We start from the raw sequence: 14,483 nt of genomic DNA on the forward strand, positions 1-14,483 counted from the left end.
TTTTGTTTGGGCTGCCCAAGAAGTCTTTGAAGTTATCTTCTCAAGGCAGTTTTTCAAAGGTTTCTCAGTGAGCGACATTCCCATGACTATTTAGAAAAAGCAGGAAAGCAGTGGTGGTCACTGCACGCACCGTAGGTTCATTCAACACCACAGATAAAACACCTCCAGGTGGGTGGAGAGAGCAGTGCCAGGGCTCTTGACTGTGATTCCCATCAAATGGCACCGCCTTCCGCCCACGCAGGGAGTCTGAGTGGTCGTTGGGCATGGTGGGCAGGACATGGGTGGGGCACCAAGAAAGTCAATGGTCCAAAAACTAGTTGAGTGACTTTGAGCAAACTGTCTTCCTTCTCCGTAGCAAATCAGTTTATTTGAGCCTCATTTTCCTCTTCTGTTACATGAAGGAATTGTCATCTTTAACTTAAAAATTCTGTGCTTTGGATCTTTGTTTCCAGTCATACGTAGTGAAGGTTGCACAGTGGGTTCATTGGAACCTGAGCAGATGTTGGCTAATAAACTATTTCTTTATTTGACCCTAGAAACTTGATTAATTCAAGTCCCTGTCTACACAGCTCACATTTCACTGACCTCTCAGTTTCTTGGACTTCAAAGAAAGGAAGTGTTGTTTTTGTTTCTTTTTGTTGTTGTTTCTGTTGGTTGTGTTTTGTTGTTGTTGTTTTTTGCCTCGTTTGGCCTCGTAAGTCTGTGGTTAAACTGGACCAAGTGGCTCTATCTCCAATAAAAATACTTTAAACAAAAATAAAGTTCTCTCACAGAGCAAGTTTGTCCTGAAGACAAACTTGGTTGGAATGATGTTAATGCCTCTCTCTTTTATGTAGCATCATCTCACACATAAATATGTCTACAAACTAAGCTCCCAAATATATAACAGGCAAACTCTTCCAAAAAGAACACAACTGTTTGTGGTAGGCTTTCTGCTGAAGTGCTGCTTTTGCAGTTAGAACGTTACAGCAGAGCTGGCTGTAACCTGGAAAACACATGTTCTTGGTGATTCAGGCTTTCGGAAGTGTCCCTTCCCAAATGAGCTCCCCTCCCTCCCAGGACCAGGTCGTAAACCTCCTTCCTTCCCATTTTGCTTAAAGAAATTGGGAGAAAGATAGCATCAAAAGATAAATAAAACACGGGTCCGTTACCTATTTGTCCTGGCTATCACCACTTGTCTCAAATTGCATTTTTTAATTTTCCTTTTTAAGATGAGAACTGAGGAAATCAGCCACTATGTAGTTTCTGTGTCACTGGGAAGAAGATGCCCTTATCCCCAACGATAAGGGTGGTGGTTTAACAGCAGGGAGTGAGAAAATGAAAATGTCGGTTGATGTTATGAAAAATCCTGGTACTTTAACAGGCAGTTCTATTTTAAACTATTTGCTAAAACCTGGGACACAGTTGGACTAAAAATCCAGCTAGAACTTTGGTTTAAAAATAAGACTCTTGAGTTTTACACATAAAAACTTATTAGTTGCACAATATCATCTCATCTGCGAATAATGACAGTATTACTTCTTCTTTTCCAATTTGGATACCTTTTATTTCTTCTACTTGTCTGATTGCTATGGCTGGCACTTCCAATACTATGTCAAATAGGAGTGGTGAAAGTGGGCATCCCTGTCTTGTTCCTCTTCTTAGGGGATATGGTTTTAGCTATTGCCCATTGAGTATGATGTTAAGATACCTAGGAATAAACTTAACTAAGGAGGTAAAAGACCTGTACTCAGAAAACTACAAGACATTGAAAAAAGAGATAGAGGTAGATATAAACAGATGGAAGAACATACCATGTTCATGGATTGGTAGAATCAACATCCTTAAAATGCCCATACTACCCAAAGCAATCTACAGATTCGATGCAATCCCTATTAAAATATCAATGGCATATTTCACAGACCTAGAATTCTCCAAAAATTTATGTGGAATGAAAAAAAAAACCACACCAAATATCCAGGTAAATCTTGAGAAAAAAGAAAAAGGTAGAGGGATCACAATACCAGATATCAAACCATATTACAATGCCACTGTTCTCAAAATGGCCTGGTACTGGCACAAGAACAGATATGTAGACCAATGGAACAGAACAGAGAACTCAGAAATTGACCCAAGCCATTATGCTCAATTAATATTTGACAAAGGAGGCAAGAGCATGCAATGGAGTCAAGACAGTCTCTTCAATAAATGGCATTGGGAAAATTGGACAGATACATGCAAAAAAAATGAAACTAGACCACCAACTTACACTATACACAAAAGTAAGCTCAAATGGATAGAAGACTTAAATGTAAGACAGGAAACCATAAAAATCTTAGAAGAACCCATAGGCAGCAAAATATCAGACATAAAGCAGTATGTCTACCGACACATCTCCTAGGACAATGGAAACTAAGGATAAAACTTATTAGTTGCTTTGTTATTGACTTATTTTCATTCATACAAATATTTATCATGGCATAAGCAAAATAAATAAAATATACAATAAAATATGTGTAAGTATAATAAATACAAAACCATGTAGTCACTATAAGTCATTGTCTTCAGTTTCAGGAAGACAAATTTCACATATTTCTGTGATAAAGAGGGATCATGGCTTATCTTTTTGAAGTATGATTGTTTATTTATCAGGAACCCTGTTTGGAAATATTGGAATAGAAACTCTCCTTTATTGGCTTACCATCTTCCTTTCATTGTCATAAGTTACCCTTCCCAAGTTCATGCTTCAGTCACCTAACTTTTCACCCTATAGAAGTTCATGCTTTCACCTTTTCTCTTAAGTAGCTTTAGGTAAGGGTAGGCATGGGTCAGAGAGGACAAGGGAAATGAGGATACTGGGTCACTGGCTTGTGGGGCTGAGTGGAAGGAGGCCTGCTGTCAAATGAGAGAAGGGACATAGGAGTCTGAGGAAACGTAGGGAAGGGGAGCAGAGGGAAGAGAATGAGCTCATTTGGGATAAAATGAGTTTGAAATGTCTTTGGGACAGTCATGTGAAAATATCCATTTGGCAGATAAATGGATCATTGCTAGAGATAACAGATTGGAGTGGACAGCACATAACTAAAAGCACGAGGGATGAGATATTTCTAGCAGTTGAGTTGAGAATAATGATAGAAGACCCAGGACAAAATCCCAGGGAGCCCTAACATCCAGTGCAGTGGCAGAGAAGAGCAGAGAGCCCAGATCTCTGTCTCACTTCTCCTTTTCTACTTGGGGGTCATGATGAAGCAAAATGGTGTACGGCTTGGCAATATCCTGCCATGGGTGCATGCTCTGTGATGCCAGTTTTGTAGTTGGTGAAATGGGCATTGCCTCTGAACTCCTAGATGTAGGATCTTGATGAAAAATCCCATGATCAAGCGAGATCCTGGAATATGCAAAGACTCCCCACAGCTACCTCTCCCTCAGCAAAAACTAAAGTTTTTTTTACAGACCATCAATCCCATGTTTCACTGGACTTCTGGTCCTACTGGTTATGTGGCACGTGGGGCAGAACACATTGAAAAGATTCTCAAGTTCTTTTTCGTATTTTCTTAGTTTTCCTTACAGCAGTTTCTAACTCTCACGTGGATCAGTTGGGTGTTGGGACCCAGATGGAATAATGCAGAAACTTGCTGGCCATCTCTTGGCTGCTTCCGGGAGTGGGTTGGAGACCAGGGACCTAATTCCAGGTCAGATGCACTCATTCCCTCCTGGACACTTTTCCACCTGCCTCAGGGGAAGGTCCTGCCTGCGGATTCATGCCCAGCGCACTACAATGCGCGAGCACAGGGTCCTGAAGAACACGTGGAAGCCCCAGCAGTTTGGGCAGAAGGCCTTGGGAAGGAACTTTGTAGCTGGTATTTTTCTGATTTTTAAAAAAATATATTCTACAAATGAATGTTAGTTCATTTGGACATCTCGTACTCATAGTCATTTAGGAGGACTGCTGGGAATACTGCGGTGTATCTTGCTCAGATCCTTCAAAGGCGAAGAGTTCTGAGCTTTATCATGTGAATAACAAGGATCATCTCTGTCAGTCCCTCATCTGGCCTCTTATAGCAGCCTCCTAACCAGGCTCCATCTTTCTTCTGCGGCCCCCCAATCCTCCACGTAGTCAAACTTCAATTACAGCGAAACCCAAGCTCCTCCTCATGGACCGCAAGAGCCTACCTGTTCTGCCCCCGACAACTGCTCCAGACTCATCTCAAATCGCTCCTCCTACCTTGCTCACTGCTCTCCACCATATGTGTCACTTCTGAGGCTGACCCACCACGCTTGTCCCTTCCTAAGGGCCTTTGTAGCTGCTCTTCTCAGGGCCACTTCTTAAGAAACTGGCTCACATGACTGTGGAGGCTCACTGGGTCCCAAGTCTGCTGGATAGGCGAGCAGGCTGGAGACTCGGGGCAGACTGGCAGCTTGAGGCCAAAGGCTGACCACTGGCAGATTTCCTTCTTGCTCATTCATCTCCTAGTCTGTGATTTGTCTTTTAACTTTTTGGCACATTTTGAAGCATCGAAGTTTTATACTTCGGTGAGGTTGAGTTTAGCTGTTTTTCCTTTATGGCTTTTACTTGTGGCATAATACACAATCCACCTGTAATTTACTTTGTATATGATATTTGGTGTAGAATCCTAATTTATTCCTTTGCATAGAAAGTGGCCAGTTGTCCCAACATCATTCATTAAATGGCCCTTCTTTTCTCCACTGACTTACAATGCTATCTCTGTTGTATGCCAAGATACTGTATGTGGGGATTACTAATAAGTCTCTATGTCCTGCTTCTCTGAAATTGTCTTAATGACCCCTTTATTTACTCACATGGCTTTTAGGGCAATATGTCAAGTTTTAAAACCTTTGTTGAAATTTTGAGTGGAATTACATTGAATGTGTAGATTAATTTAAAGAGATAATTGCCATCTTATGTTATGTATTCTTTTCATCCGAGAACATGGTAAATCTCTCCTTATATTTATTTTAAATTGTTAAGTAAATTCCCCATGCAGAACAAGTATCTTTTATAAAAAGCAAGCTAGATTTAGTGCTGTGTATTTGTAATTATTTCTATTTTGAATGGGATTTTCAAAACCACATAATTGGTAGTTGTAGGTGTAAGGAAATTATGTTTTTATATTTTTAGCTTGAATCCAGTAATACTTAGTGATTCTAATTGTCTGCCAGAGATATTGTTGGAGCTATAATTTTTTTGAGATCCTAATGTGTGCCAAGCATTATATTGAACACTTTTAAAGGAGGTAATTTTTTTAGAATATATTTTTATTGATTTCAAAGAGGAAGGGAGAGGGACAGAGAGATGAAACATCATTGATGAGAATCATTGTTTGCCTGCCTCCTGTATGCCTCCTACTGGGGATCAAGCCTACAACCTGGGCATATGCCTTGACCAGGAATCAAGCCACACAGGCTGGGCTAAAGGAGATAATTTTTATTCCCATTTTATAGAGTAAGAAGATATTGAGTTCTTCTCCAGGCTTCTACCACTAGTTGTGGCAAAGTCAATAGTCAGGTCCAGATCTATTTAACTTCAAAGCCACAGCATGTCTGAGTTATTTCAGGTCTCTCGGGTTTATTTAACTTTTTCTGTACAAAAAATAATTCTCCTGGGCCTGTTATGGAGCCCACCTTCACTCCAGAGGGCTTTAGAGCTGTGCCGTTCAATATGGTAGCCATTAGCCCTATGTAGCTCTTTGCATCAAAATGAATTAAAATGAAGTAAAATGAAAAGTTAAGTCCCTCAGTCACACTGGCCACATTTCAGGGGCTCCATGGCCACATGTGGCTAGTGGCTACCCAGGGACAGCACAGACACGATTCCATCATCACAGAAAGCCCTGTTGGGTAGTACTGTCCTAGAGGATACCTAGGCCTCGCGCAGAGAGGAGTGGGCATTTCTCTCTGCTCCCTCTCAACCCTCCCTGTTACGACCAGGCTTCCAGGAGTGTTAGCTCCTGCCCCAGGCTCTTCAGAGCCAGGAGCTGTCAGCAAGCTCCCGCATGGAGACACCTGCTTTCTTCTGGACGCTGCAGTCCTGCCACACCCCGCCTGGATTCAGCTCTAAATAGACTGCTGCTGGGAGAGCTGGGTCATTTCAAAAACTGGTGAAGCAAAAGAAAGCTTTTTAAATTGCCCCCTTTTCACCAGCACAGAAATCCCCCTGTGACCTCCGATAGGTTCTGGTTTTGTAAGATGCGAGGAGAGAGCTGGTCAGGGGGAGGCGGCCTGCAGGTCTCGGCCTCGATGGCTGGAGGGAGACCGCTGCGTCTGGACTCTCAGTCGTACCCAGGCAAATCATGGGATGAAAAATACTGAGGAGATTGCTCGAGTCCCTGGTGATTAATATCTGACACTGGATTTTGGCTTTGCCTTCAAGAGCTCCCTTTGTGGGCACACAGAGCTCACTGCTTGGCAGTAACCACAGCCCGGCCTCCCTGGGTGCGCCCAATGCCCCGATGGAATCATGACGAACTGGCTATCAGCTTTTATCACCCGATGCACCAAGAGGCTGTGCTTTTCAGGAATAAGAATCCTGCTTAAAGCGAAGAGGACGAGGCCTCGTTTCAGCAGCACTTCCCTTCTGGACCTGCCATCGGTTCCCCTGTGTGCAAGGAGTCTCCGTTATGACCGGTCCTTTGCCGGAGAATCGTTGTATTGTGTTCTGGTGTCTCTGGAGATTCGATGGTGCCCAGATCTGTGCATAATGGGCAATAATTACAGATGCAGGGGCTTCGGGCAGTTTGATTTACAGCTACTGTATGACCTGAGTTTAGGAGCAGTTTGACCTTAACCCAGGTTTAGGAATCCGAATCCATCTGTAGAACATCATGTTATAAAGTATAACATCTGTGCCATCTGTTGAAGCCGCTTGGGATTTCAGAGTGAGTCAGTAAGTCGGGGAAGGGAGATAAATCTTTTTCCAGAATGCTGCTTCTCCTCCACTCTGATTTATCAGCTCTGAGGGGAGTTTTCAGTGTCAGTGACAGACATCCCTGGTTTCAGAGGCAGTCAAGTCCAGAGTCTTCATGTGCGGTCCCTGGGCTGGCTGGTTACCTCTGGCCTTGTTTCAGCTTATCGTCGTCATCTGTAACTTATCAGCGGGACTGGGTGTGTTCAGGAAGGTAAAACTGGCCAACAGAAGCAGCAGTCCATATCTGTAGGAGCTTAGACAGGTATCATTTGAGCACCCAACGTGGACAGTGCAGGAGCTGACCCAAGAGGCTCACTCAGTATCTGTAGTATCTACAGTTTCCAATGGCCCGGTCTTAGCAGGGAAAGGGTGGAGAGGTGATCAGACGTGATGGGGACCAGGCACAGGCATCACCAGCCCTGCCGGGCATGAGTGCAATGGGGCTGGGGGCCCTGGAAGGGAGGCCTTGAATCTTCTATTCCAGGGACATTTCCTACCTGGGGGTGGGGTGGGAGGGGGGCGGGGTGCTGCCAGGCTTTTCACAACCCCTAGTTCTTACCCCAGCATCTCACTGGGGTTGAATCTCATGAACACATTGTGAGGTACAGGCTGGGTGTTGGGAGTGGTGCATGGCAGAAGAGAAGGCACAAGAAAGGCTGGCTGATTGGTGTTGGCTGGGTGAGCTTCACACCACAAATACTAATAATCATCCAACAGGCAATTTCTTAAATCCTCCCTTTATTAAAGGTCTACTTAGTAAAAAAAAATAATAGAAATGTTTTTATTTTATGTTTTTCTCTGGATAATTAGGATTCAAGTCTCAATGAACTTTACCAACAAGACTGAAGGGCTGTGATAATCCACTTCCTTTTCACCAGGAGGTGTGCTTTTATTTTCCTAATGATGAGATGCTGAGTATCAGTGTGGAATGGGAGGAGGCAAGAGCATAAGTCTGCTAAAAAGCAGAACACTAGGAGAATGCTGCCCCTTCCTCCACCTCACCATCTCCCTGAGATGTGTTTGTGCACTTTCTGTATACTTTAACATTATTGATTCAACTGAAGAATTACAATAGGAATAAAAGGAGATCTTGAATATGAGTCAAACCTCATGAGTTTGAGCCTTTGGGAAAAGTCTGGTCTGAGTTAGTGTGAATTCATGAGGCATCTAAAGTATAGATATATGAAAAAATTATGAAGATATATATGCAGCTATTTACATATGAAGATAAATACACAAGCACACATACAAATGGGTAGTCCCTGTGTGTGTGTGTGTATTCATATATATGAAGAGTTTCATTCCTTTGAGTATATATGAAGACAGATATGTGTGTGCATATGTGTGTGTGTATGCCCTTATTCCTTCATGCCAATGAGCATCATTTAGGAGTAGCTACAGCGGAGGGCTTTGTAGACCTACATCCATCCTGGATCCATCACTAACTTGCTGACTTCTAGACCAGGGTTTCTCAGCTTCAGTACTATTAACATGTTGAGTTGGCTGATTATTTGTGCTGTGAAGCTCTCCTGGGCACCGTACGATGTTTAGCGGTATCCCTCACCTCTATGTACTGGAGGCCAAGACAGCCCCACACCCCTCCCTGCCCATGACCACCACAAATGTCTCTCAACAAGTTCCAGGCACTGCCCTGGTTGGGAACCATTGTTCTAGACCAAATGGGATTGTTCCCAGGACATACAATATCCATCAGTAGACTGAGGAGAGCACCTCCAAGGCCCCTTCCAGATCTCACACTCCCAGGGTGACTGTCAAGGGTCCAGCCAGACCCAGAAGCCATCTGACCCCCGTGTTGCTGTAACTGGGTATATAAGTGGAAATTTGTTCTTCTGAAGGTTAAATGCTCTCCTTTATACTATCCATTTGCTTATGTCACCTACCCTGCCCAGTTCCCAAAGACCAGAAGATGAATGACTCTTCTTAGATGCCTAAAACAGACTTAAAGTCATACTTATGTTCACTGAACTTGAGCCACACAGCTATGTGTAACAGAGGAGAGGTTTGGACATGATTTGGCTGAAACACCTGCTCTTCTCACCCACAGGCATTCTCACACTAATGAGAGCAAATGAACTACTGAGCACATGCGTGCCGGGCAGCTTCCTGATCCGAGTCAGTGAGAGGACCAAGGGCTACGCCCTGTCCTACCTGTCTGAGGGCGGCTGCAAACACTTCCTCATCGATGCCTCCACCGACTCCTACAGCTTCCTGGGCGCGGACCAGCTGCAGCACGCCACCCTGGCGGAGCTGGTGGAGTATCACAGGGTGAGGCGATGCAAGACTTGACCTGCTCTGTGAATTCCTGCCCTGCAGCAGCCCGAGCCCTGGAAGGCAATTACGAGAAAAATGATTGAGACAAGTAATGGGGGATTAGTCTTTGATAATTCCTCCCCATCATCAGGATTCTTAATTGCATTTCCTTTATCACTGAGCCTAGTTCCTCCTCAAATACTCAGGGAGACCCCACCCCACTGGGCAGAGAACATAGGGGACGCTAAAATCTCTATGCCTACACTGACCACATCTGAGAACACTCTCCAGTTAGAACTCGGTGCAGGTTTGCACATGAGAAAAATCTGTTTTGAAATTGTAGACGATAAAGCTTTGTGTAGATCAAGGGTAGGCAGGAAGTTCTGTGTTCTCAAGAGGGAGGAGTGGCACGGCATCATTATTTACTCTTAACCTGCCCAGCCTGACCTGTGCCTTCTGATTCACAGGAGGAACCCATAACCTCCCGGGGGCAGGAGCGCCTCCTGTACCCCTGCGGTCAGCGGGACCAGCCTCCCGACTACCTGGAGCTCTTTGAGTGACAGCCCCCACGTGTCATGCTGCAGCCCCCGGCTGGGCTTTCCTGTGGACAGACACGGCTGAAATGGACGTCTGTGTGTGAAGCCAAAATGACCCTGCCGCAGAGCCAGTACTGACCAGCCAACAGTACCCATGGGGTCCTACAGAAATCCCTCTTCCGCACGAACACCGGAGTTTGATGTTAGAGGAGATCACCTCTGCATCGTACGCACTCCGAACGTGAAGGGAGATCCCCCATTTCAGCAACTGCCTAACGTGAAGGATACACCCTCCATGATGTATATAAGACAAAGTGAACAAAGAAGAAATTGGAGCCTTTTAGGGATGAAGGTGTTCTTTAAAAACCAGTAGCTCGTGGGAACTATTTCACGGTCTCCAAGCTCTCCTTTTGCATCATCTCAAAAAGCCTCAGGGCCTGTTTATATGAAGTGACATGCTGGCTTTATTGACAGCTGAGATGACTCTCCAAACACACGTCACTTATTGTGCACGTTGGAGCCAGGATGTAAGAGACATAGGAAAACAAAGTCGGGCATGTAAGTTGAATGTGTTTAAAGTATAGGGTGAGGGGCTTAACAGGGACAAAAACACCGCGGACTAGGAGAGCGAGCTGGTGTCTGTGAGTGTCCTCATCCCAGAGAGCCAGGACACGGTGCCCGTCTACCTTGGCTCTACCCAGAGTGCACCAGCGATGGAGTCTGTGCACACGTGAGGTCCTAGGTGTTAGTGGTGACTGACATGAACACAATAGTGAGCTGTGTGAATGCTACTTCTTGTGGGTTGAACTGTGTCCCCCAAAAGATATTTTGAAGTCCTAGCCCCCCCATACCTGTGAATGTGACCTTATGTGGACATGGGGTTTCTGCAGATGTAAGCCAGTTGAGGTCATCCTGGACTAGGGTGGGCCCCATAATCAATGCCGGGCATCTTTATAAAGAGAGAGGGATCTGGGAACAGAGGCACGCAGAGAGAAGGCCCCGAGATGACAGCAGAGACAGGAGTGATGCAGTTACAACCCAGGGATGCCAAGGACCACTGGCGACCACCAGGAGTTAGGAGAGCAGCATGGACAGGCCTTAGAAGAGAACGTCGCTCCGCCGACACCTTGATTTCAGACTTCTATCCTCCAGAACTATGACAGAACAAATTTCTGTTGTCTTAAGCCACTGAGTTTATGATAGTTTTTATGGCACCCCTAGAAAACCAATACATTTATGTAATTACAGAACCGGATGTACATTATGTACCATACAAATGCGAGATGTACAACTGCAGATAGGCACCCCGCCCTCCTCCTAATGAAGGGAAAACAGGAGATGAGAAGAACCTCCCATTGGCTCTGCTTAGCTCAGGACCAAGAATTGCTCAGTCAGGAATCTTCTGCCCCACTGCACCCCATCCCACCCCCAGCCTCCATCAGGTGAAAGGCCTGACCAAGGAGGCTCGGAGTCACCGAGATCATTCTCTGGGAAGATGGAGATCTACTCAGACTTCAGGCCCGGCTCCCCGCATCAGCGTTGTTTTAAAGGAAGCAGACGGTGGTAGCCATTTGATCCTGAGGTTGTTGGTTGTATAAAGCACCCGCTGGCAGTGTAAAATGCAACCCGTAAAGAGGGCGGGGCGCCTGTCTGTGCATATATATGTGCGAGTGTGCATGGGTGGAGATGTGTACTTTAATGAGGAAGTGTTTAAACACAGGGAGTTGCTCTGTGTTTCTTGAAATGCTGCATGTGTTTTCTATTGTCTGAGAGACAACTGTCAATTAGTGTCAAGAGCGTCTCTCCGCTTCCTCTCTGTGACTCAGCGACCATGACGTGAGAGAATTGCAGAGATGATGCCGGGCTGGAAGCCAGGAACGTCTGTTCCCGCCTCTTCCCACCATGAGCTGCGTGGTCGGGATAGGTCCCCTTACCTCTCTGAACCTCACCTTTCACTTCTAATGAAATAAAACAAGGGATTTTAACTAGATGATCTTTATGATGTTCATTCAGCTCTGAAATCTTTAGGTTCTTGAATGAATAGAAACATACCCTACAGTCACTAATAATTACGAAGACATATAAGATTCCAGCATCACCCTCTGCCTAGAATTCTTCTGGAGGAAATAAGTACAGTCATGTCCAGATATAACTACACCAAGTGACTTCTTACTGGGGGAAGACTTAGAACACGGGAAATGACTGGGTGAGCCTACCGTTACAAGGAGAAGCAGATTGGAGTCCTGCACTATTTTACCCTGTTGGTTACTGACTCTCAGAGGAATAAGCTGTCCAGTGTTTGATGATATGGTGGTGAGGACTAACACCTGAAATTCTTAGGGAAAGAGAAGGGTTTACAGAATTCAGAAATTGATTACAACTAAATGGGTTGAGGAGGCCTGAATTCTCATCCCAGCTCAGCTGGTAAGACCCGGTCTCCCTGTGTCTGACCCTAGTTATGGCCTAAGGTGAGGCCGTCCAAACCCTGGCCCTGGTCCCCTCCATCTGTTGACTCAAGAAGCCCAGCACTTGTCTAAAATCAGTAAAAACAGCCGTAACCGGTTTGACCAGTGGCTAGAGCGTCGGCCTGCGGACTGAAAGGTTCCAGGTTCGATTCCGGTCAAGGGCATGTACCTTGGTTGCGAGCACATCCCCAGTAGGGGGTGTGGAGGAGGCAGCTGATCGATATTTCTCTCTCATTGATGTTTCTAACTCTCTATCCCTCTCCTTTCCTCTCTGTAAAAAAAAAAAAAAAAAAAATCAATAAAATATATATATTTTTAAAAAAAGAATCCCAGCACTGACCTACCTGCCCAAGGTTTCTTGGTCTGGGATGTTCCCCTCAGGTTTTGTCATGTGCCCCAATCCCAGGTACCCCAACCTGCCTGCCTCTTGGGACTGTGGCAGATGCTCCCCCCTGACCGTGTGGATTCGCCTCTCCCTCAACTGGATTCCGGCATCTCCCCTTATAGCCATTCACATGCTCCGGCTGCTATCTCCCCATTGCAGAACCACCCCCCCCCCCCAACTATCTGTGAGGCTCCTGGTCTGGTCACCTGCCCTACCTACCACAGTAAGATGCACGGAAAGGTCCTTGTCCCTCAGCGTCACCAGCAGTGCTAAGCAATGCCAAGAAGGGTGAGTAGGTTCAAACCTTACACCAAGAAGAGGAAAAACACAGGGGTAGTTAAGAAAAGGGATCAAGACAAAGGAGAAAAAGTGAAAAGGGACATGGACAGGCTACTAAAACTAACGCAAGGGCATTTATACCAGAGCCCCTCTGCACCATCCTCAACAACCAAAGGCCACGGCCAGCGCCTTATCTTTGGGGTGCTTTCGATGGCGCGAGGGGCTCTGGGAAAGGCTTCCCACGCAGGCCACTCCCCACCCTTCGGGACAGCCTCACAGGCTACAGGTGTGGTTTTCACGTGGCTCCGTTTGAGGCTAATAATTAGAACAAGCAGTTAGGTACCCTTTTCCTTCAGCCTTCCTTTGAATTGAATCTGAGGGTGTTACTGTTTGTTTTGAGTTTATGTTTAAATTTAAAAAAAATTTTCTTAACCTTTGCCGTTGGGGTTGAACATCCTAGCAGGCCAGGTGCTACTTACTGTTCTCGTTCTTAAAACATGAGCTGGAGGGTGGTTTGGTCGTGGGCTGGTGGTGGGGTTGGAAATGGGGATTGGCGACGGAGGCAGAGGAAGCTTCTGGTAGTACTGTAGTCTCCTGTATCAAGCTACGGTGTCCCTCTCGGGTGGATGAAGAGTCAGTCTAGTCGCCATGCATCCCACCTGGGGACTGCCTGTAGCTGCAGGCTACCTACTCAGCCAGCCACCAGCCAGGCAGAGGGACATTTGGTGAGTCCTGGGCGGAGGCCGCAGCAAGTGGCCTGTCCCTCCCTGAACCTTGGGGTGACTGTGGCCACGATGGCCCTGAGGCAGCACAGCACTGGCTGCCTCCCAGGCTGCCACCTGCGCCCCCTCCCTTAGAAGAGCAGACAGGCAGACAGCCCAGGGGCACGGGGTGGACCACTCCAGAGGCCTGCACGCAGGAACGGCAATGCAGAGACTTTGAAAGGCACCTCTGCTGACAGAGTATTTGCTGTGTTGAAGCCACCACCCAAAGCCCCCAACCAAATGGCACAGTCCCCACAGATTTTGGCAGCAACAGCAAAGCACTGAGTCCTGCCAGTAGAAACAGCTTTGAATTCAGCTAATCAGGATAGGGATCACACAAATTCGGTGGGTGTGGCAGTAAGACACACCCACCCGTCTGAGGGACCGCCCAAGGTCTTTATCAGCTCTCGGCAACAGCGTCAAACCTTTTTCCAAAAGCCAACTTTCCTACCTGCTCTCAAGACAGTCTTTAAGTCTCGAGCCTTCGGATCCTGCTGGAAAGCCTACTCCCAAAGCTTCAGGGCCCTGACCGGGTTAATACACAGCAGCTGGAGGGGGCGGGGCCAGCTGGCCTAGTGCTCCTGGGTGGCTGTTAACAAGCTTTCATTGGCAGGATTCTGCAGGTGGGACTGGAGAGCAGGGAAACAGTGGGGAACCCAGGCGCAAGAGGCCAGGCTTTGGACTCAGGCCAGGCCAAAGCTTCCCCCACGCCTTCCCCAAGACCTTCAGGCCCTCTGAGCTGGGATGACGGTGTGAGCCTGCAGCCAGCCACTGTCTGGGCGCCTGAGCCAGTGCTTTGCCGTTCCTGAGCCTTGGTTTCTGCACCTGTGGAATGGAAGCAATGATGTCACCTACCTTAGAGGCTTGGCATCATGCACA

The 14,483-nt window shown here is 46.4% G+C and overlaps 1 protein-coding gene across 7 annotated transcripts in view; it reads left to right on the forward strand.

The window, feature by feature from the left end:
- SH2D4A (SH2 domain containing 4A) overlaps window positions 1-14,483 on the forward strand; it is a 482,539-nt gene that overhangs the window by 38,782 nt on the left and 429,274 nt on the right. For 6 of the 7 annotated variants that reach the window (XM_059685253.1, XM_059685251.1, XM_059685256.1 and 3 more), the window contains 2 exons: window positions 8,970-9,190; window positions 9,643-12,295. In XM_059685253.1, coding sequence (XP_059541236.1) covers window positions 8,970-9,190; window positions 9,643-9,735 — 314 coding nt within the window. In that variant the 3' untranslated portion in view covers window positions 9,736-12,295. Of the gene's footprint in view, window positions 1-8,969; window positions 9,191-9,642; window positions 12,296-14,483 lie in introns of those variants that run through there. The other variant, XR_009451381.1, reaches the window with a different exon arrangement.

The sequence above is a fragment of the Myotis daubentonii genome, chromosome 2 (genome assembly GCF_963259705.1).
Source record: "Myotis daubentonii chromosome 2, mMyoDau2.1, whole genome shotgun sequence".
Lineage (NCBI taxonomy): Eukaryota > Metazoa > Chordata > Mammalia > Chiroptera > Vespertilionidae > Myotis > Myotis daubentonii.